At 42.8% G+C, this 23,262-nt stretch overlaps 1 protein-coding gene across 1 annotated transcript; it reads left to right on the plus strand.

Annotated features, from left to right (window-relative positions):
* Window positions 1-4,420: 4,420 nt before the first annotated feature.
* Window positions 4,421-5,356, plus strand: LOC102420127 (olfactory receptor-like protein OLF4). Its single transcript, XM_006107995.1, has one exon. The coding sequence runs from the start codon at window positions 4,421-4,423 to the stop codon at window positions 5,354-5,356; it is 936 nt and encodes a 311-aa protein (XP_006108057.1).
* Window positions 5,357-23,262: the final 17,906 nt, after the last annotated feature.

Raw genomic sequence — 23,262 nt, forward strand, 5'->3', positions numbered from 1 at the left:
GATATCATTAAATTATGTCTTCTTTCGGTTAATATTTGATTCTTCATTCAATTATGTTTATTATGTTTGTTTTGAAACTACTCATTTTAACCTGATTTATTATCCCTTCTTTCCTTCCATGTTTTGTTTCTATGTAAGTGTGTATCTATGCACATACCTTTGTGAAAAACTCAAAATGTGAACAAAGCAGGTGAAGTCCCTGCTCTTTTTTTTAGTTGTTTAAAGTATGACGATTAGTAGAGCATATGTCTCCTTTTCCCCCTGTTGACCTCCCCCCAGCCTCCCCCACCCACCCAGCACATGCCCTCACCTCCCTAGTGTCTGTGTCCATTGGTTATGCTTCTCTTTTGATCATGCAGTGAAACAGTGAGGGCAGAGAACAATGAAATAAATGTGTGCTTAAAATAATGTCCTCAGGATGAATCATATGAAGAAAGCTATTCAGTGTAAAAATTGCCATGGTGTGGGCAGGATGTATAAAGCATGGTCTGGGAGGTTTTGCATGTTGGATGAAGACCTGAACCAGGACCAGAGGGTGCCCACTGGGTTTGTCACAAAAGAGATCAAAACCCAAAGCCCAAGAAATAATAGAGAAGGTGCCACTTCAGAAAAGGAAGAAAGGAGCTCATTCTCCCTCAGACCATATAAAAATGAACTGGTCAAATAATTATGAAATAGCTCCAGAAAAAACAAGTCTTCAGTGCTTGATATTTAAAATGTTCCCCTTGATATTTTCTTCTGTGAAGTGTTGGTTTATCCCTTTGCTTTGGGTGTACAATGTGTAAAGTGACACCATAAAGATAGCACCTTTTTTGTCTCTTAGACAAGTTTCTTTTTGTTCTCTTATTATTTTGCTGGGCATCCGGGGAATGTGTTTAGGGTCCAAATGCTGCCAGAACCAAGGAAGATTTTTCTCCCTCACACCTGAGCTTATTAGAGCATTTTTAACTCCTGGTTTCATTTTGTTGTATCGCAAATCAGCGAGCTGGACAAGACACCTAATGAGCCAATTTGTTTAGGAGTCATTTATTGAGCGCGGACCAGAGGGAGGTGTCTCTTTCCAAATCTCTGAGCAACCCATACAGGACGTTTTTTTGTATTTATACTTTTCAAGCCTCTTTGTTTGCAGATATTACAAAGGGCTCTGTGCGAGTCATTGTTACAGACAGTTGTAACCTTGAATACATAATGAGATGCTACTTGGCATAATTATTATCAGTATTAGTCTACTACATTGAATGGCTGGCTTGCAAGCTCAGACAGTTAAGTTTATCTTTTTCTATTATTTGAACTAAAAACAATGTCATTTTATAGAATAACAGACTGTCTTAAAGTGACAGAGTTTACAGGACTCGGGACTACCTAACAATAGCAGAGAGTTTCAAACAGCAGTTTTCTATACAAGATGGAAGTTACTATGCTTCCATTTCATTCCTTTTTCTCTCACTCTGTTTATTCAACAGGATTTTTATACAACTACAACTACTATTTTATGGTTTATTTTTTATTAAAGTGTGCTTAGCATACAACGTTATATTAACTTCAGGTGGCCGAAACCGGTTTGGCTCAGTGGATAGAGCGTCGGCCTGCGGACTGAAAGGTCCCAGGTTCGATTCCGGTCAGGGGCATGTACCTGGGTTGCGGGCACATCCCCAGTGGGAGATGTGCAGGAGGCAGCTGATCAATGTTTCTCTCTCATCGATGTTTCTAACTCTCTATCTCTCTCCCTTCCTCTCTGTAAAAAATCAATAAAATATATTTAAAAAAAAAAAAAAACTTCAGGTGTACAACATAGTGATTCAACATTTATATACTTACAATGTGGTCACCACAATAAGTCTACTACCCATCGGTCACTGTGCAAAGTTATTAAGATATTATTGATTATATTCCTTGTGCTATACACTACATATACAAGATTTATTTATTTTATAACTGCAAGTTTGTACCTCGTATTCCTTCACCTTTTTCACCCGTTCCCCCACCCCCTTTTCACCCATTCCCTCACCCCCCATCTATTTGTTCTGTGTATCTATGAGTTTGTTTTTGTTCTATTTTGGTTGTTTGTTTGTTCTGTTTTGTTTAAGATTCTACATGTCAGTGAAATTATATGGTATTTGTCTATCTGTCTGACTTATTTCACTTAGCATAATGCTCCCTAGACGTGTCTCATGCTGTTGCAAATAGCAAAGCTTCATTCTTTTTATTGCTGAGTAATATTCTATAGTGTATATACCAGGTAGAGCAAAAGTAGGTTTATAGTTGTGAGTACACAGAACACAGCGTTTATTTTTATTTTATTACTATTTAATTATTGTATTACTAGAGATCTGGCGCATGAATTCATGTGTGGGTACGGTCCCTAGGCCTGGTCTGTGATCAGGTCCATCTTCCCCAGCTGTCCGCAGCCATCCCCAACCCCACCGCCACCTACCCCCCAACGCTACCCACCCCCGGGTCCCCTTCGCCATCAGGCGATTGAAGCCTGAAGGCTGGGGGGAGGGACCAAGAGGTTGGCCATTCCGCCCGCTCCCCTGGCCCTGCCCCCCACCCCACTTCCCCATTTGCCATTGGGCGATCAGAGCCTGCCAGGGAAATGGACCAAGAGGTGGTCAGTGCGCCTCATTGTGACTGGTCATCCGAGGCTTGCCTGTGCCTTGGGCCGGCCCTGGGCAGATGTGGGGCTGAGGGGACTGGGGGACTCCGGAGGCAGGCGTGTGGAGTGGCCGAGCCCTCCTTGCCGCACGCCTGCCACCCGGGCAGGGTTGAGGAAACTGGGCAATGCCATCTTGTGACTGTGGGCGCCAACATCTTTGAGGGTGTGGCAGTCAATTAGAATATTCCCTTCTTATTGGCTGTGGGCGCCACCATCTTTGAGGGCAGGGCAGTAAATTAGCATGTTCCTTCCTTATTGGCTATGGGCGCTGCCATCTTTTTGTGACGGTGTGAGGGTCAATTAGCATATTACCCTTTTAATATATAGAATTTTCCATGTGAATAACTGTAAATCTACTTTTATCCCACTGTGTTTGTGTGTGAGTGTGTACCATACTCATTATCCATTCATTTATTGATGGACTCCCTGCAATGCTATTTCTGGTATTTATCTGAAAATAGCAAAATCACTAATTCAAAAAGATATGGCCCACCCTGTGTTCATTGCAGTATTATTTACAATAGTTAGGATATAAACAGATTTTTAAAATGTTTGTTTTAAATATACAGTAGAAAAATGGCCATCCCAATATGGAGCCCAAGTTTATTTCTCTGTGGGAGAAATACAAATTGGAATTGCTAGAAACCATTTTTACAGTATACACGTGAACGATCTGGCCAACTTGGGTTATAGCCACACCTTGTCAAATCAGTCTGAGAAAGGCATGGAAATAATATAACAATGTTACAGTGTGTGTGTGTGTGTGTGTGTGTGTGTGTGTACAGTCCTAAAAACAGGAGGACTAGGGATCATATGCCCCGAGGTAACTCTAACAATACAGGAGCCAGAACTCAATCAAGAGAAGGTACTAAGGAGGTAATCTGTTTGCATCCATGGGGCACCTTTGCACCAAACTGCAAGAGGCAGTGTGAATGAGGACGTCCCTGTGCCTGAGGTTTCAACAGTAGCAGAGAGGCCCCAACTTGTCTGACACCGTCTCTCATCCTCTTCCTCATGCTCATTCACCTCCAACACTGGTTTCCTTTTCTGGCTGAACATGAAAACAAACATCTTCCTCAGGACCTTTACCCTGGCCATTCCCTCTGCCCAACACACACTTTCCCACAGAACCTTGCATCTCCCTCTCTTATTTGAGGTCTCTTTACAAATGACATCTTGTGTGTAGGTCTTGCCTAAACACCCATGAAAAATAAAACACCCTATTCATTTCTTTATACCTGCTTTTCTTTTCTTCATAACACCTGTCACCATCTGAAATGTTATATATATAGTTAATCCTCACATGAGGATATTTTTTCCATTGATTTTGAGGTGGGGGAGGGAGAGAGAAACATCCATGTGAGAGACACACCAATTGGTTGCCTTCCACACCCACCCTGACAAAGATCCAGGGATCATCTTTATCACTGAATTGTAGAAACTTTTGTTCTTCAGCACCCTATACTTACAGCCTGGACAGTGCCAAAAACATGGTCAGCATTCAATTTATATTCCTGAAATACATGAAAAAATTTCTGATTAAAACTGTAGAATACATAATACCTTAAGGAAAAATGATGATTGATACAAAAGCTTCATATCACAGGTGGCACAGGGGCTTTCCCAAAAGGGGACCAGATTCACACACAATATATTAAAATTAATTCTTTCTCTACAAATATAAATGCTAGCATTTCAAATATGTAATACAAGTTTTTGTGAATTAGTCATATTATTTCCCTCTTTCCTAGCCACCTCCACCATATGCAACCAGGGAATGGTACACAAATTTCAGAATTTATTCTCCTGGGATTTTCTGAGGACCCAGAACTACAGCCCCTTATATTTGGGCTTTTCCTCTCCATGTACCTGATCACTGTGTTGGGAAACCTGCTCATCATCCTGGCCGTCAGCTCAGACTCCCACCTCCACACGCCCATGTACTTCTTCCTCTCCAACCTGTCCTTGGTAGACATCTGTTTCATCTCCACCACCATCCCAAAGATGCTGGTCAACATCCAGATACAGAGGAAAGCCATCACCTACGCAGGATGCATCACACAGATTTATTTTCTTATTCTCTTTTCAGTATTGGACATTTCTCTCCTGACAGCGATGGCCTATGACCGGTTTGTGGCCATCTGTCACCCCCTGCACTACATGGTCATCATGAACCCCCGGCTATGTGGACTGCTGGTTCTGGTGTGCTGGATCATGAGTATCCTGAATTCCTTGTTACATTGCTTAATGGCTTTGAGGCTGTCCTTCTGTGAAAACTTGGAAATCCCCCACTTTATCTGTGAACTCAACCAGATGATCCAACTTGCCTGTTCTGACACCTTTCTTAATAACATGGTGATGTATTTTGCAGCTGTCCTGGTGGGGGTTGGTTCTTTCCTCGGGATCCTTTTCTCATATTCTAAGATAGTGTCCTGCATACGTGGAATGTCATCAGCTCAGGGGAAGTACAAAGCATTTTCTACGTGTGCATCTCATATCTCAGTTGTCTCCTTATTTTATTGTACAACGCTAGGCGTGTACCTCAGCTCTGCTGCTACCCAGAGCTCACATTCAAGTGAAACAGCCTCAGTGATGTACACTGTGGTCGCACCCATGCTGAACCCCTTCATCTACAGTCTCAGGAACAAGGACATCAAACAGGCTCTGAAGACATTCTTTGTGAAGGAAACTGCAAACTGAAGACATACCCCCGATGGCAGAGGTCAAAGTCTCAGAGTCAGACATAGAAGCATGGAACAGCCTGTCGAATCTCAGAGGGAAGGCCCCGGGGAAGGGGGGAGTGGGTGGCAAGAGATCAACCAAAGAACTTTTATGCATATATGCATAACTTCTGGACACAGACAGTAAGGTGGTGAAGGCCTGGGGCAGGGGTCGGGGATGGGCTAGAAGGGGTCAATTGGAAAAATAAGGGGACATATCTAATACATTCAACAATAAAAAATTTTTTAAAAAATAAAATACAGTTTCTGAGTCCCACTCCAGAAGGGCCCAGCAATGGGCATTTACAATTATTAAAAACTAGAGGCCCGGTGCACAAAAACTTGTGCACTGGCGGGGGGGGGGGCGGGTATCCCTCAGCCCCACTTGAGCTCTCTCACAGTCTGGGACCCTTCGGGAGATAACGACCTGCTGGCTTAGGCCCACTCCCGGGTAGCAGAGGGTAGGCCCAATCCCTAGGTGCCTGCCCCCCAGCCCCTGGTCAGGCTCAGAGCAAGGCCGATTGGGGAGTTGGGGCACCGCACCCTGTCTTGCACAGAGCAGGGTGGATCAGGAGGTTGCGATGCCACCCTCAGTCATGCTCAGGGTAGGGCCGATTGGAGGGTTGGGGCGCCGCCCCCTGTCACACTCAAGTCAGGGTCGATGGGGAGGTTGCAGTGCCACCCCCTGTCACACACAGAGCAGGGTGAATCAGGGGGTTGTGGTGCCACCCCTGTCACATACAGAGCTGGCCGATCAGGGGGTTGGGGCTCTGCCCCGTCACACACAGAGTAGGGCCGATCAGGGGGTTGGGGCTCCGTACCCTGTCACACACAGAGCAGGGCCGATCAGGGGGTTGGGGAGCTCCCCCCTGTCATGCACAGAGCAGGGCCAATCAGGGGGTTGGGGAGCTACCCCCTGTCATGCACAGAGCAGGGCGGATCAGGAGGTTGTGATGCCACCCTCAGTCACGCTCAGGGTAGGGCCAATTGGGGGGTTGGGGTGCCGCCCCCTGTCACACTCAAGGCAGGGTCGATGGGGAGGTTGCGGCGCCGCCCCCTGTCACCCACAGAGCAGGGCCAATCAGGGGGTTGGGGAGCTACCCCCTGTCATGCACAGAGCAGGGCGGATCAGGAGGTTGCGATGCCACCCTCAGTCACGCTCAGGGTAGGGCCAATTGGGGGGTTGGGGTGCCGCCCCCTGTCACACTCAGGGCAGGGCCGATAGGGAGGTTGTGGCTCCACCCCGTCACACACAGAGCAAGGCCTATGGTTGGGTTGGGGCGCCGCACCCTGTCACACACAGAGCAGGGCTGATCAGGGGGTTGGGGAGCTCCCCCCTATCAGGCACAGAGCAAGGGCCGATCAGGGGGTTGGGGTGCCTTCCCCTTTCACGAACAGAGTAGGGCAAATAGGGAGGTTGTGGCCCCACCCCCTGTCACACACAGAGTCGCAGGGCGATCAGGGGGTTTGGGCGCTGCCCCAGGTCATGCTGCTCCAGGGGCCAGGAGGCCTCATGGCTCCGCTGATCCCAGTGCTAGGAAGCCTCGCTGCTCCACTTGACACGGGGCAGTGAGGCCTCGCTGCTCCGCTGATTCCGGTGCCAGGAGGCCTCGCGGCTCCGCTGATCCCGGTGCTGGGAGGCATATTACCCTTTTACTATATAGGATAGAGGCCTGGTGCATGGGTGGGGGCCGGCTGGTTTGCCCTGAAGGGTGTCCTGGATCAGGGTGGGGGTCCCCACTGGGGTGCCTGGCCAGCCTGGATGAGGGGATGATGGCTGTTTGCAGCTGGTCACACCCCCTTCAGGGTGGGGGTCCCCACTGGGGTGCCTGGCCAGTCTGGGTGAGGGGCTGAAGGCCATTTTCAGGCTGGCGGGTGACTGAAGCTCCTCCCAACCTCTCCTTTTTTTCTTTTTTTTTTTTAATTCTGGGATTTATTTACCTTCTATAGCTGTCACTGGAGCTGAGAGCCGACTTTAGCTCAGACCTCGGCTGCTGAAAGTAGGTTTCTGGGCTTTGTTTACCTTCTGTATTTGAAACTTTGTTGTGACTCCAGCTCTGAGATCCTGGCTGACTGAAAGCAGGTTTCTGGGGTTTTGTTTAGCTTCTATATTTGCAACAATGTTTCTTAGAGAGCAGCTCAGAGCTGGGCTGCGGCAGGTGGGGAACGTTGGCTTCCTCCATCACTGGAGCAAGCAAGCCTCATGTTCACTTCAGTTGCCTGGCTGCCAGCCGCCATCTTGGCTGGCAGTTAATTTGCATATCGCCCTGATTAGCCAATGGGAAGGGTAGCAAAGTTAAGGCTAATTACCATGTTTCTCTTTTATTAGATAGGATGATTTATAAACTGGTTGAAAATGAGCACACCTAGATAGTAGATATCATTGCACAGATTATTCAGTTATTATTAGTTTAAAAACAGGGTGAGGATCTGTATTAATGGAAATACTATGATTGAATACATTTTAACTTAATTACCAGCAAATTTCTTCTTTAACTTATATTTTTCACATGAAAATATTTAAGTTTATCAGCAATGCTCAAATCCATTTATGATTCTAGATATAGCTAAGATAATTTGAGCTATTCACTCTTGTTACAAATTGCATGAAAGATAGGAATAAAGCGTGTCTTTGGATTCTTTAAAAAAAAAAAGGCTCAGAATCAGATACTGTGATTATCTTCACACTGTGGAACTAGAGCCTTCTCGTTCTATTTATTTCCTAGGATTTCCATTTCTTTGACCTTAACTTCTGTATTCAATTTTAGTAACTCACTTTATTAAACTTTCTTCTTTCTCTTATATCCCATAGTTTTCCCCTTTGTTGTTTTTTTAGCTTCGCAAATTTATTTCCAGCACGGCCATTTACATAATGAGAAAACATTTGTTTTTTAGAATAATTTTTCTAGAGTGACAAATATTGTACCAAATGTTGTTTGTGGTTTTTTTTTTTACTAAAAGAATCATCCAGATATCCAAGGTGGCTGCTGACAGGACAGCAGGCTGCAAGAGAGTGTGTGAGTGAGAGACCGAAAGGAGAGTGCGTGGACCTGCAGGGAGTGCCTGTATTTGTGAGTGAGGGACAGTTGTATTCCATAGGACTGTTGGGGACTGGCGGACCAGGTTCCCTTGCCCAGGCAGCCTCTACTACTGCTGAAATCTCTCCCAGAGTGGCCGGCTCTGCCACAGAGACCGTGCCATCTTGAAGGGGAGAGCAGCTGTGATGGGAAGCCTAGCCTTACCTTCAACCAGGGAGACCTCATATATGTCCTGGGACCCTACATCCACAACACCCAGGGACTTGCTGACTCAGCTATGAACCCATGAACACTGAGACTCCAGCCTCCCCAACTGTGGGTACCTAAAAATTTTGTCCAGGGAGAGACAAAGTGGTGCCGAATATGCAGACGAGCCCTGCACCTTCTCACAGAGCAGAGAGAAGGAACAGCTTAATTGAATTATATCCACCTGGAATTGGCGAATTAAAAACAGCTGGTGAGGAAATCCATGGACATATAGGTCAGAGATCGATGGCTTAGAGAGAGTCAATGCAGGAGAAAGAGAGCTACATAACCAGACACCGAAAGAGGAGAGATCACGGGGAGACAAAGAAACAGCCCGCATACGAAAGAAAAGGAGGCATCACCAGAAAAGAAGTAAAAGAAATGGAGGCAAGCAATATGTCAGACAAAGAATTCAGAGAAATGGTCATAAGGTCGCTGAAAACGTTGGAAGACAAATTCAACAATATGTGTAAGAACCAAGAGGAAATGAAGAAGAACCAAGAAGTGAAAAATGACATCACTGCAATAAAGAACTCAATAGAAAGCATCAACAGTGGCCTAGAAGAAGAAGAGGACCGCATCAGTGAGCTAGAAGACAAGGTAGGAAAAAATATCCAAGCAGAGCAGCATCTAGGAAAAAAAAACTTAAAAAACAGGAGGAGAGCCTAAGGCAGTGGTCAGCAAACTCATTAGTCAACAGAGCCAAATATCAACAGTACAACGATTGAAATTTCTTTTGAGAGCCAAATTTTTTAAACTTAAACTATATAGCTAGGTACACTGTTATGAACTTAATTAGGGTGCTCCTAAGGCTTAGGAAGAGCCACACTAAAGGGGCCAAAGAGCCGTATGTGGCTCCCGAGCTGCTGTTTGCCAACCACTGGCCTAAGGAAATTTTGGGACAACACGAAATGAAACAACATCCGCAGAATATGGGTGCCAGAAGGAGAGGAAACTGAGCAAGGAATAGAAAACCTGTTTGAAGAAATAATGGCAGAAAACTTCCCTGATTTTGGAAGAAAAAACTCACACAAGTCCAAGAAGCTCACAGAGTCCCTAACAAGATGAACCCCAAAAGACCAACGCCAAGGCACATTATAATTAAATTAGCAAACACCAACGACAAAGTAAGAATCTTAAAGACTACCAGAGAGAGACAGAAAGTTACCTACAAGGGTCTCCCATGAGACTATTGACTGATTTCTCAACAGAAACACATCAGGCCAGAAGGGAATGGAATGAAATATACAAAGTCATGGAAAGCAAGGGCCTGAATCCAAGAACACTGTACCCAGCAAGGCTATCAATCAAAATTGAGGGTGAAATCAGGAGCTTCACAGACAAAAAAGGACTCAGGGAGTTTATTACCACCAAACCAGCAATACAAGAATTGCTAAAGGGTTTGCTGTAAAAAAAAAAAAAAAAAGAAGAAGAAAAGAAATAGGAAAGGAAGAAGGAACACCAGCATAAAGAATAAAAATGGGAGAAAGATGGTGACCAGCAAGAAGGTGGAGAGGGAGAATGTGTGAGAGAGTGAGGGAGCAAAAGAGATGTGTGTAGACATGTATGGTGTGTGTGTGTGTGTGTGTGTGAGAGAGAGAGAGAGAGAGAGAGAGAGAGAGAGAGAGAGAGAGAGAGAGAGATAGGGACAGTTAAATTCTGCAGGTCTTCCAGGGGGCTGTCATACCAGGCAGTGGCATAGGAACTGCTAGATCCACTCTGTGCAAGCAGGCATCCTTCTTATACAGGGAAGGTGCGCTACCTGAATTTGAGCCTGGGCACGCAGACACAGGGACTCTGCTTCCCACGGTGCGCACCTGCGCAACCATACCCCACACCCACACAGGGACACTGCGCTACCTGAATTTGAGCCTGGGCACATGGTCACAGGGAGTCTGCTTCCTGCAGCATGCACCCACACGATCCCTCACACCAACACAGGGAGGCTGTGCCACCTGACTTTATCTGGGCTACCGCACACGGAAGTCGGTTTCCCGCAGTGCAGGAGTAGACCTCCCGCCAACACAAGGCGACTCGGCAACCTGGTCCCCTAAGCAGACCGGGGACCCTGACTCTTCGTGCAAGAGGCAGCACTGAGCACCAGTGACTTGACTCTGTTTCTGATCACCTGTGCACAGGATCCCTGATTCCCAGTGCACGCATACTAAGAGCCAGTGACTCCAACTCCCGGCAAGTGCGCACACGGGGACCCTGATTCTCGGCGCGAGGCCGCACCAAGCAACAGAGACTCAGACACTCAATTCTCAGCATGGGAACAAGGGGACACTGACTCCTGGCCTGCACTAGGGCAGGGGTGGGCAATCTTTTTGTGAGTGCGTGCCAAAACCAGCAAAATCTCTGACTCAAAATTCTTCTACGTGCCAACCCTAATTTTTTGAGAACATGTTACGCCTATTTGATATCTCTTAAGGTGTATGTATGTGAAGAACCTTGAAGAAATAATGAAATTCATTCAAGCAACAAAAACACAGTATATGATGATGAAAAATACATTTATTTTTTAATGTATACATGTACATTGATAGTCGGACAAAACTTTATGACTCCGTTTGATACTATCAGTGGGACTTTTGCTGCTGCATCACTGATGACAGAGATTTTATATCAGGTTTATATTTCGTGAACTTCATAGATATGCATGAGCTACTAATTTCATCTGACAGGCTACTCCTATTATGAGACTTAACAAAATTCATCACGGAGAAACCAAGGTGGCGGCATAGGTAAACACCTAAAATTGCTGCCTGGCACAACCACTTCAAAAATACAACTAAAAGACAAAACGGACATCATCTAGAACCACTGGAAGGCTGGCTGAGTGGAAATTCTACAACTAGAAGGAAAAAGAAAAGCACACTGAGACTCAGAGGAGGTGCAGAAGTAAAGTGCAGAGGTACGGAGGTGTGCGCGGAAAGGGCTGGCAACTGAGGACGTGGTTGTCTTTTTCAATTGAGAGGGAGAAACACGCTCCCACTCTGAACTCCAGTTCCGGCCTAGTCTCTGGGGACCCAGACTCACACTGGGAGAAACTGGACTGTCTGGCAGCGGTCGGAACTCGAGGGCGGCTTTCTCTCAGAGGTGATTGCAGCGATTACTGCGGGACACTGAGACCTGAGGCCTCTTAGGGGAGGACTGAGGATCAGCCATAGCTGTTTGCTCCACACTGTTGATTCCCTGCAACCCTGCCCCAACCAAGCTGTGCTCAGAGGCTTTTGAATATGAATGACCTGACCCTTTGCAATCTAAACTTACCTAACAAACTGCAGCTGGGTCAGACAGACCCAGAACATTAAATAGATGGCCCAAGGCTCCACAGCAGCTTGCATTGTTTCACAGCTGGGCCTCATCTGGGCACCTCCAAACCCCAAACAAAGAAGAGGAATCTGCAGATCTTTCCATAGCTCCTGCTGGGTAGCCTCAGGCAAAGGCTAAATTAGCACCTCCTTAGAGATCCAAGAGCCAGTGTACCCAGTGGTCAGAGTGGGACCATCCACATTACAACTCCTCAGATCCTTAAGGGACACACTCAGAAGGCAGACTCAGTGAGCACCAAAGCCCCACTGAAGCAAGTCTTGCCCCATAAGGGTGTCTCCAGCACAGAAGTTCTCCCACCATAGACACAGCTGATTCTCACAGCCAATTGGCCTGGAGGTCAATTCCTCCCAGTGATTCCTACAACAATCAAGGCTTAACTACAACAAGACTGTGCACAAAGCCCACAAAGGGGTACACCAAGAGTATCCACCTCAGGTAATTGGGGAGGCTGAGCTACTGGGCCCTATAGGACACTTAGCACGGAAAGCCACCCTATCAACACAGGGAAGCAGCCAAAATGTGAAGATAAAGAAACAGGTCACAAATGACAGAAATGAAGGAAAGCAAACTACTGGATATAGAGTTCAAAACCAAACTTTTACGGTTTTTCAAGAATTTTCTAGAAACCGCCGATAAATTTAGTGAGACCCTCAAGAAATCTAGTGAGACCCTTGAGGTTGTGAAAAAGGACCAAATAGAAATTAAGCATACACAGACTGAAATAAAGGATATTATGCAGAGATCCAACAGCAGACTAGAGGATCGCAAGAATCAAGTCAAAGATTTAAAATACGAAGAAATAAAAAACACCCAACCAGAAAAGCAAAAAGAAAAAATAATCCAAAAATATGAAGATAGTGTAAGGAGCCTCTGGGACAACTTCAAGCGAACCAACATCCAAATTATAGGTGTGCCAGAAGAAGAGAAAGAGCAAGATCTTGAAAACCTATTTGAGGAAATAATGACAGAAAACTTCCCCTACCTAGTGAAAGAAATAGACTTACAAGTCCAGGAAGCCCAGAGAACCCCAAACAAAAGGAATCCAAAGAGGACCACACCAAGACACATCATAATTAAAATGCCAAGAGCAAAAGACAAAGAGAGAATATTAAAAGCAGCAAGAGAAAAACAGTTAGTTACCTACAAGGGAGTACCCATACGACTGTCAGCTGATTTCTCAACAGAAACTATGCAGGCCAGAAGGGAGTAGCAAGAAATATTCAAAGTGATGAATAGCAAGAACCTACAACCAAAATTACTTTACCCAGCAAAGCTATCATTCAGAATGGAAGGTCAGATAAAGAGTTTCACAGATAAGAAAAAGCTAAAGGAGTTCATCACCACCAAACCAGTATTATATGAAATGTTGAAAGGTATTCTTTAAGAAGAGGAAGAAGAAGAAAAAGGTAAAGATAAAAATTATGAACAACAAGTACATATCTATCAACAAGTGAATCTAAAAATCAAGTGAATAAAATATCTGATGAACAGAATAAACTGGTGAATATAATAGAATCAGGGGCATAGAAAGGGAGTAGACTGACAATCCTAGGGGAGAAGGGGTGTGGGGGTGCAGGAAGAGACTGGACAAAAATCATACACCTATGGATGAGGACAGTGCAGGGGAGGGGTAAGGGCAGAGGGTGGGGTGGGAACCGGGTGGAGGGGAGCTATGGGGGGGAAAAAGAGGAACAACTGTAATAATCTGAACAATAAAGATTTAATTTAAAAAAATTCATCACTGAGAACAAAGATTCACAAGCGTATGTGGATGAAAACATGGAGAGTAACGTTGTTGCAAAGTTTTTTAAACAAAAAATATTTTCTGGAATGGCATTCCAAGTCCTCAATAGTTCGTTTTCGACACTTGTCTCTGGTACTCCTGTCTCTAATCGCTTTTTTTCAATGTTTTCCAAGTCAACTCTAAGGTCAATAAATTTCTGCCTCCAAATTGAGCTACTCTGAAATTCAATCAACTGCATTTCAAAGTCAGCCATGTCTATCCATGAAAACATTTGTAAGTTTAGTTCCTCCAGTTTCATGCTGTCTGAGGCTGAAACCAAAACACTGGTTGGATCTAGGAAGGCAGGGAGAGTTAAGGCAGAGGCATAGAAATTGCTCTTCCTCTCTCTCATCAATCCATGCCTATGGTCTTTAAGATAACTTGTTATGTAAAATTATTTATTTATCTAAGATGCACCTACACTGAATTTATCTGAAAAATAAAAAAGTGGATATTAAGAAAAAAATTGTAAATGGAAGATTATAAGAGGGTTTCGCGTGCCAGCAAAAGTTACTGGCGTGCCATGTTTGGCATGCGTGCCATGTTTGGCATGCGTGCCAGGGGTTGCCTACCCCTGCACTAGGAGATACTGATTTTCGGCAAACACCAGCGGGGTCACTTTTTCAGCCCGGCACAAGCAGAGTCCATGATTCTAGGTGCACGCATAAGGCCGCACTGAGCGCTGGTGACTCTGATCCAGGGTAGGCGTGGCTCCCACAGACCCACAGCAGCCACACGTCTTTGAGTCAGAGCTCTTCAGTGACACCTAGGTGGCGCAAAGGTCCCACTGCACACGGCCCAAGCACCCACAACTCAGTGATTGGACCTTCTGGTGATAGTTGGAATGGGGAGACAACAAAACAATCCCCAGGGAAAGAAAAAAAGGAATCACCAAGAAAGGAAATAAGTGAAAGGTAGGCATGCAACATGACAGAAAAAGAATTCAGAGTAATGGTCATACAGTTCATAAACCAGATGGACGAGAAAATCAACAACCTATGCAAAAATAAGGAAGAAATAAAAAATGATATAACTACAATAAAAAACACCGATGGAAGGTTTCAACAGTAGACTAGATGAAGCAGAGTACAGAATTAGTGAGTTAGAAGATAAGGTAGAGAAATAAGCGCAATCTGAACAGCAACTGGAGAAAAAAATTAAAAAGCAGGAGGAGAGCATAACGGAGCTCTGAGACAACACAAAACAAAGTAACATACATATAATAGGGGTGCCAGAAGGACAAGAAGAACAGCAAGGACTAGAAAATCTATTTGAAGAAACAATGACAGAAAACTTCCCTGATATGGGGAAGAAAAAAGTTACACAAGTACAGAGAGTACCAAGGAAGATGAATCCCAAAAGACCCACACCACAATACGGAATAATTACAATGGCAAATGTTAATGACAAAGAGAGAATCTTAAAGGCTGCAAGAGAGAGGCAGAGAGTTACCTTCAGAGGATCCCCCATCAGATTATCAAATGATTTCTCACAAGAAACACATCAAGCTAGAAGGGAATGGAATGAAGTATACAAAGTGATGCAAAGCAAAGGACTGAATCCAAGAATACTCTATCCAGCAAGACTATCAATCAAAATTGAAGTGGAAATCAGGAGCTTCACAGACAAAAAAAGGCTAAGGGAGTTTATCACTACCAAGCCAGTGATGCAAGAAATATTAAAGGGAATACTTAAAAAGAATAAATAGAAAGGGAGGAAGGAACACAGGCATCAAGTACAGAAATGGCTACAAACAAGTACCTATCAATGATAACATGAAATGAATGGATTAAATGCTCCAATCAAAAGACATTGAGTGACTGCATGGATAAGAAAACATGACCCATATATATGCTGTCTATAGGAGACCCACCTCAGAACAAGGGACTGACAGACTGAAAGTGAAGGGATGGAAAAATATCTATCAGGCAAATGGTAATGAAAAAAAAGCTGGAGTAGCAATACTTATATCTGACAAAATAAACCTCAATGTGAAGACCATAACAAGAGACAAGGAAGGCCATTTCATAATTCTAAAGGGATCAATAAAACAAGAGGATATAACTCTGGTAAACATTTATGCACCCAAAGCGGGAGCACCCAAATATATAAATAAAACTTCTGGAAGATATCATGGAAGAGATTGACAGCAACACAATCATAGTAGGAGACTTTAATACCCCATTAACATCGCTGGATAAATCCTCTAGACAAAAAAAAAAATAGCAAAGAAACCTCAATCATAAATGACTCACTAGAGCAGGTGGACTTAATCAACATCTTCAGAACATTCCACCCCAAAACTACAGAATATACATTCATTCTTCTCAAGTGCACATGGGACATTTTCAAAGATAGACAACATATTGGGACTCAAGCAAAGTCTCTCCAAACTCAAGAAGATTGAAATCATATCAAGCATCTTCTCAGATCACAATGGCATAAAATCAGAAATCAACTACAGTAAAAACAATCACAAAAATTCAAACATTTGGAGGCTGAATAGCATACTATTAAACAATGAGTAGGTTACCAAAGAGATCAAAGAAGAAATAAAAAACATCCTGGAAACAGATGACAATGAAAACACAGCAATCCAAAATCTTTGGAACACAGTGAAAGCATTCTTGAGAGGGAAGTTCATAGCATTACAGGCCTACCTCAAAAAACAAGAAAAACTGATAATAAACCATCTAACTCTGCAACTTGAAGAACTAGAAAGAGAGCAACAAGAAAAGCCTGGTGTGAGCAGAAGGAAGGAAATAAAATCAGAGCGGAAATAAATGACATAGAGACCAAAAAAATCAATACAAAAGATCAATAAAACCAAGAGCTGGTTATATGAAAGCATAAACAAGATTGATTAACCTCTAGCTAGACTGACCAAGAAGCAAAGAGAGAAAATCCAAATAAAAAAATCAGAAACAAAAGAGGTGAAATAACAACAGATCCCACAGAAATACAAAGACTCATAAAAAAATACTATGAGCAACTCTACTCCAAAAAACTGGTCAACCTAGAAGAAATGGACATATTCCTAGAAAAATTCAACCTTACAAAACTCAACCAGAAGGAATCAAAAAATCTGAATAGGCCGATAACTATGGAGGAAATTGAAGCAGTAATCAAAAAACTGCCAGAGACATGAAACAGACTGTCAAATCTCAGAGAGAAGGCAGAGGTCGATGGGTAAAAGGAATGAGATTAACCAAAGACCTTGAATGCATATATGCATAACCCATGGGGTGAGAATAAACGAATCATCTTTTCTGTCAAAGAACAGTTCTACAGCAGCCATTTTGGATGGCGGGACTTGGCAGCCGCCATGTTGGAAACGTGGATTGCAGCTCCCCTGGGGCAGCCATCTTGAAACAGCAAAGGCCAACCCCTCCCTATGAATTAGCCAATCACGAAAGACTGTGCACCTGAGCTCCAATCAAGAGCAAGGGACAGGTGACATGCCTCAGGGATTATAAACCAAAGCAGCCCATCTGCTCGGTGTCCCGTGCACTTCCAGACCATGTGTGCTCACCCTTATATGTAGAAGGAAAGATGTTTGCCTTGCTGCCTGGCTCCCACGTATGTTTTGTGTTCTACCAGGACCCCTGACTTTGCGGGCTCACCTTATTTCTAACACATGGACCTACACAATAGTGTGGTGAATGCCTGGGGCAGAGGGAAGGTGCAGGCTAGATAGGGTTCAAAGGGGAAAAAAGGGGCCATCTGTAATACTTTCAACAATAAAGATTTTTTTTATTTTTCTAATTAAATCTTTATTGTTCAGATTACATTTGTTCCTCTTTTTTTTCCCCCCATAACTCCCCTCCTCCCAGTTCCCGCCCCACCCTCCGCCCTCACTCCCCACCCACTGTCCTCATCCATAGGTGCACAATTTTTGTCCAGGCTCTACCCGCATCTCCCACTCCCCTTTCCCCCCCAAGAATAGTCAGTCCATTCCCTTTCTATGTCCCTGATTCTATTATAATCACCAGTTCATTCTGTACATCAGATTATTTATTCACTTGATTCTTAGATTCACTTGTTGATAGATTCATGTTTGTTGTTCATAATTTGTATCTTTACCTTTTTCTTCTTCTTCCTCTTCTTAAAGGATACCTTTCAGCATTTTGTATAATACTGGTTTAGTGGTGATGAACTCCTTTAGCTTTTCCTTATCTGTGAAGCTCTTTATCTGACCTTCAATTCTGAATGATAGCTTTGCTGGATAAAGTAATCTTGGTTGTAGGTTCTTGGTATTCATCACTTTGAATATTTCTTGCCATTCCCTTCTGGCCTGCAAAGTTTCTGTTGAGAAATCAGCTGACAGTCGTATGGGTATTCCCTTGTAGGTAATTGAGTCTCTCTCTCTTGCTGCTTTTAAGATTCTCTCTTTGTCTTTTGCTCTTGGCATTTTAATGATGATGTGTCTTGGTGTGGTCCTCTTTGGATTCCTTTTGTTTGGGGTTCTCTGCGCTTCTTGGACCTGTAAGTCCATTTCTTTCACCAGGTGGGGGAAGTTTTCTGTCATTATTTCTTCAAATAGGTTTTCAATATCTTGCTGTCTCTCATCTTCTGGTACCCCTATAATTCTGATGTTGGTGCGTTTGAAACTGTCCCAGAGGCTCCTTACACTATCTTCATATTTTCTGATTCTTTTTTCTTTTTGCTTTACCATTTGGGTGTTTTTTGCTTCTTCGCATTTCAAATCTTTGACTTGATTCTTGCACTCCTCTGGTCTGCTGTTGGGTGTCTGTATAATATTCTTTATTTCAGTCAATGTATGCTTAATTTCTAGTTGGTTCTTTATCACAACATCGAGGGTCTCATTAGATTTCTTTTTTTTTTTTTCGAATGACTTTTTTTTTTATTCTTTTTAGCTTTATTTTTTTTTAATATTTTTTTATTTTTCGCTTAAAGTATTACAAAGGGTATTACATAAGTGTCCTTTTTTTTCCCCCCCGCCCTTGACACACCCCTACCCTCCCTTACCCCCCAGTGTCTTATGTCCATTAGTTATGCTTATATGCATGCATACAAGTCCTTCGGTTGATCTCTTACTCCCCTCCCTCCTGCCCCCCAACTCTCTCTGGCCTTCCCACTGCAGTTTGGCAATCAGTTTGAGGCAGCTCTGCCTCTGTATCTATTATTGTTCAAAAGTTTGTAATGGTCTTTATTATCCATGAATGAGTGAGATCATGTGGTATTTTTCCTTCATTGACTGGCTTGTTTCACTTAGCATAATGCTCTCCAGTTCCATCCATGATGTTGCAAATGGTAGGAGTTCCTTCTTTTTAACAGCAGCATAGTATTCCATCGTGTAGATGTACCACTGTTTTCTAATCCATTCATCTACTGATGGGCACTTAGGCTGTTTCCAGATCTTAGCTATGGTGAATTGTGCTGCTACGAACATCTGGTTACATATATCCTTTCTGATAGGTGTTTCTGGTTTCTTGGGATATATTCCTAGTAGTGGGATCACAGGGTCAAATGGGAGTTCCATTTCCAATTTTTTGAGGAACCTCCATACTGCCTTCCATAGTGGCTGCACCAGTCTGCATTCCCACCAGCAGTGCACAAGTGTTCCTTTTTCTCCACATCCTCTCCAGCACTTGTCGTTTGTTGATTTGTTGATGATGGCCATTCTGACAGGTGTGAGATGGTACCTCATTGTTGTTTTGATTTGCATCTCTCGGATGATTAGTGACTTTGAGCATGTTTTCATATGTCTCTTGGCTTTCTGAATGTCCTCTTTTGAAAGGTGTCTATTTAGATCCTTTGCCCATTTTTTGATTGGATTGTTTATCTTCTTTTTGTTAAGTTGTATGAGTTCCCTATAAATTTTGGAGATTAAGCCCTTATCAGATATGACGTTGGCAAATATGTTTTCCCAAGAGGTGGGTTTTCTTGTTGTTTTGTTGATGGTTTCTTTTGCTGTGCAGAAGCTTTTTATTTTGATGTAGTCCCATTTGTTCAGTTTCTCTTTAGTTTCAACTGCCCTAGGAGCTGTATCAGTGAAGAAATTGTTTTGGCATAAGTCTGAGATTTTGTTGCCTTTGTATTCTTCTAGAATTTTTATGGTTTCCTGTCGTACATTTAAGTCCTTTATCCATTTTGAGTTTATTCTTGTGTATGGTGTAAGTTGGTGGTCTAGTTTCATTTTCTTGCATATATCTGTCCAATTTTCCCAACACCATTTATTGAAGAGACTATCTTGGCTCCATTGTATGTTCATGCCTCCTTTGTCAAAAATTAATTGAGCATATTGGTTCGGGCTAATTTCTGGACTCTCTATTCTATTCCACTGGTCTATATGTCTGTTCTTGTGCCAGTACCAGGCAGTTTTGAGAACAGTGGCTTTGTAATACAGTTTGATATCTGGCATTGAGATCCCACCTACTTTGTTCTTTCTCAGGATCGCTGCAGCTATTCGGGGTCTTTTTTTATTCCAGATGAATTTTTGGAGAGTTCGTTCTAGATCTTTGAAGAAGGCCATTGGTATTTTAATGGGAAGTGCGTTGAATTTATAGATTGCTTTGGGTAGTATGGACATTTTAATGATGTTGATTCTACCAATCCAAGAACATGGTATGTTCTTCCATCTGTTTATGTCTTCCTCTATCTCTTTTTTCAGCGTCCTGTAGTTTTCTGAGTAGAGGTCTTTAACCTCTTTAGGTAAGTTTATTCCTAGGTATCTTAATTTTTTTGGTGCGATGGTAAATGGGATTGTTTTTCTAATCTCTCTTTCTGAAAGTTCACTATTGGTGTATAGAAATGCCTCAGATTTCTTGGGGTTAATTTTGTATCCTGCTACATTGCCAAATTCATGTATTAAGTCTAGTAGCTTTTTGATGGAGTCTCTAGGGTTTTGTATGTATAATATCATGTCATCTGCAAATAAGGACAGTTTTACTTCCTCTTTTCCAATTTGGATGCCTTTTATTTCTTCTTCTTGCCTAATTGCAATGGCTAATACTTCCAGTACTATGTTGAACAGGAGTGGTGAGAGTGGGCATCCCTGTCTTGTTCCTGTTCTTAGGGGAAATGGTGTTAGTTTTTTACCATTGAGTATGATGTTGGCTGTGGGCTTGTCATATATGGCTTTTATTATGTTGAGGTATGATCCTTCTATTCCCACCTTTCTGAGAGTTTTTATCAAAAATGGGTGTTGGATTTTGTCGAATGCTTTTTCTGCATCAATTGATATGACCATGTGGTTTTTTTCTTTCAATTTGTTTATGTGATGTATCACATTTATTGATTTACGGATGTTGTACCATCCTTGCATCTCTGGGATAAATCCTACTTGGTCATGGTGTATGATCCTTCTGATGTACTGCTGGATCCGATTTGCTAAGATTTTGTTGAGGATTTTGGCATCTATGTTCATGAGGGATATTGGCCTGTAATTCTCTTTCATTGTGATGTCTTTACCTGGTTTTGGTATTAGGGTGATGCTGGCTTCATAGAATGAGCTTGGAAGTGTTCCTTCCTCTTGAATTTTTTGTAGTAGTCTGAGGAGGGTAGGTTTTAGTTCTTCCTTGAATGTTTGGTAGAACTCTCCTGTGAAGCCGTCTGGCCCTGGACTTTTGTTTGCTGGAAGCTTTCTGATGACTGCTTCAATTTCTTCCATAGTTATTGGCCTATTGAGGTTTTTAGATTCTTCCTGATTGAGTTTTGGAATGTTGTATTTTTCTAGGAATTTGTCCATTTCCTCCAGGTTGTCTAGTTTGTTGGAGTAGAGTTGTCCGTAGTATTGTTTAACAATCATTTGTATTTCTGTGGGGTCTGTTGTTATTTCGCCTTTATCATTTCTGATTTGGTTTATTTGGGACCTTTCTCTTTGCTTCTTGGTGAGCCTGGCGAGTGGTTTGTCAATCTTGTTTATCCTTTCAAAGAACCAGCTCTTGGTTTCATTGATTTTCCGTATTGTTTTTTTGGTCTCTATGTCATTGATTTCTGCTCTAATCTTTATTATCTCCTTCCTTCTGCTCACTCTGGGGTTTTCTTGTTGCTCTCTTTCTAATTCTTTGAGTTGTAGAGTTAGATGATTAACTACCATTTTTTCTTGTTTTTTGAGATAGGCCTGTAGAGCTATAAACTTCCCTCTCAGGACTGCTTTCATTGTGTCCCAGAGGTTTTGGATTGTTGTGTTTTCATTGTCATTAGTGTCCAGGATGTTTTTAATTTCTTCTTTGATGTCATCGGTAACCCAATCAATATTTAATAACATGCTATTCAGCTTCCAAGTGTTTGAGTATTTTGGGTTGTTTTTATTGTAGTTTATTTCTAACATTATGCCATCGTGGTCTGCGAAGATGCTTTTTATGATCTCAATCTTCTTGAATTTGTGGAGACTTTGCTTGTGACCCAATATGTGGTCTATTTTTGAATATGTCCCATGAGCACCTGAGAGGAATGTATATTCAGCAGCTGTGGGGTGTAGTGTTCTGAAGATGTCAATTAAGTCCATCTGATCTAGTGAGTCATTTAGGATTGCTGTTTCTTTGCTGATTGTTTGTCTAACGGATTTATCCAGTGATGTCAGTGGTGTATTAAAGTCCCCTACTATGATTGTGTTATTGTCGATATCTCCCCTGATATCTTCCAGAAGTTTTCTTATGTATGTGGGTGCTCCTGCATTGGGTGCATATATGTTTACCAGGGTTATATCTTCTTGTTGTATTGATCCCTTTAGTATTATGAAGTGGCCTTCCTTATCTCTGGTTATGGCCTTCACTTTGAGATGTATTTTGTCAGATATAAGTATTGCTACCCCAGCTTTCTTTTCCTTTCCATTTGCGTGAAAGATATTTTTCCATCCCTTCACTTTCAGTCTGTGTGAGTCCTTTCCAATGAGGTGGGTCTCTTGTAGACAGCAGATGTATGGGTCATGTTTTTTTATCCATTCAGCCACTCGGTGTCTTTTATTTGGAGCATTTAGTCCATTTACATTTAAAGTTATTATTGAAAGGTACTTGTTTGTAGCCATTTCTTTTTTGTGTGTGTGTGTGGCTGTTTTCTTTCTGAGCTTGATATTTCTTCTTTTACAACAGTCCCTTTAGCATTTCTTGCATGGCTGGCTTGGTGGTGATAAACTCCCTTAGCCCTTTTTTGTCTGTGAAGCTTCTTATTTCCCCTTCAATTTTGAATGATAGCCTTGCTGGATAGAGTATTCTTGGATTCAGTCCTTTGCTTTGCATCACTTTGTAGATTTCCATCCATTCTTTTCTGGCCTGATGTGTTTCTGTTGAGAAATCATTTGATAATCTAATGGGAGATCCCTTGTATGTTACTTTCCGCCTCTCTCTTGCAGCCTGTAAGATTCTCTCTTTATCCTGAACATTTGCCATGGTAATTATGATGTGTCTTGGTGTGGGTCTTTTCGGGTTCACCTTGTTTGGGACTCTCTGGGCTTGTGTGACTTTTTTCTTCCCCACCTCAGGGAAGTTTTCTGATATTATTTCTTCGAATAGGTTTTCT

The sequence above is a fragment of the Myotis lucifugus genome, unplaced genomic scaffold, assembly GCF_000147115.1.
Source record: "Myotis lucifugus unplaced genomic scaffold, Myoluc2.0 scaffold_1636, whole genome shotgun sequence".
Lineage (NCBI taxonomy): Eukaryota > Metazoa > Chordata > Mammalia > Chiroptera > Vespertilionidae > Myotis > Myotis lucifugus.

Excerpts from the sequence above, each read along its gene's own strand:
- LOC102420127 (XM_006107995.1), top strand. The coding sequence starts at position 4,421 with ATGCAACCAGGGAATGGTACACAAATTTCAGAATTTATTCTCCTGGGA.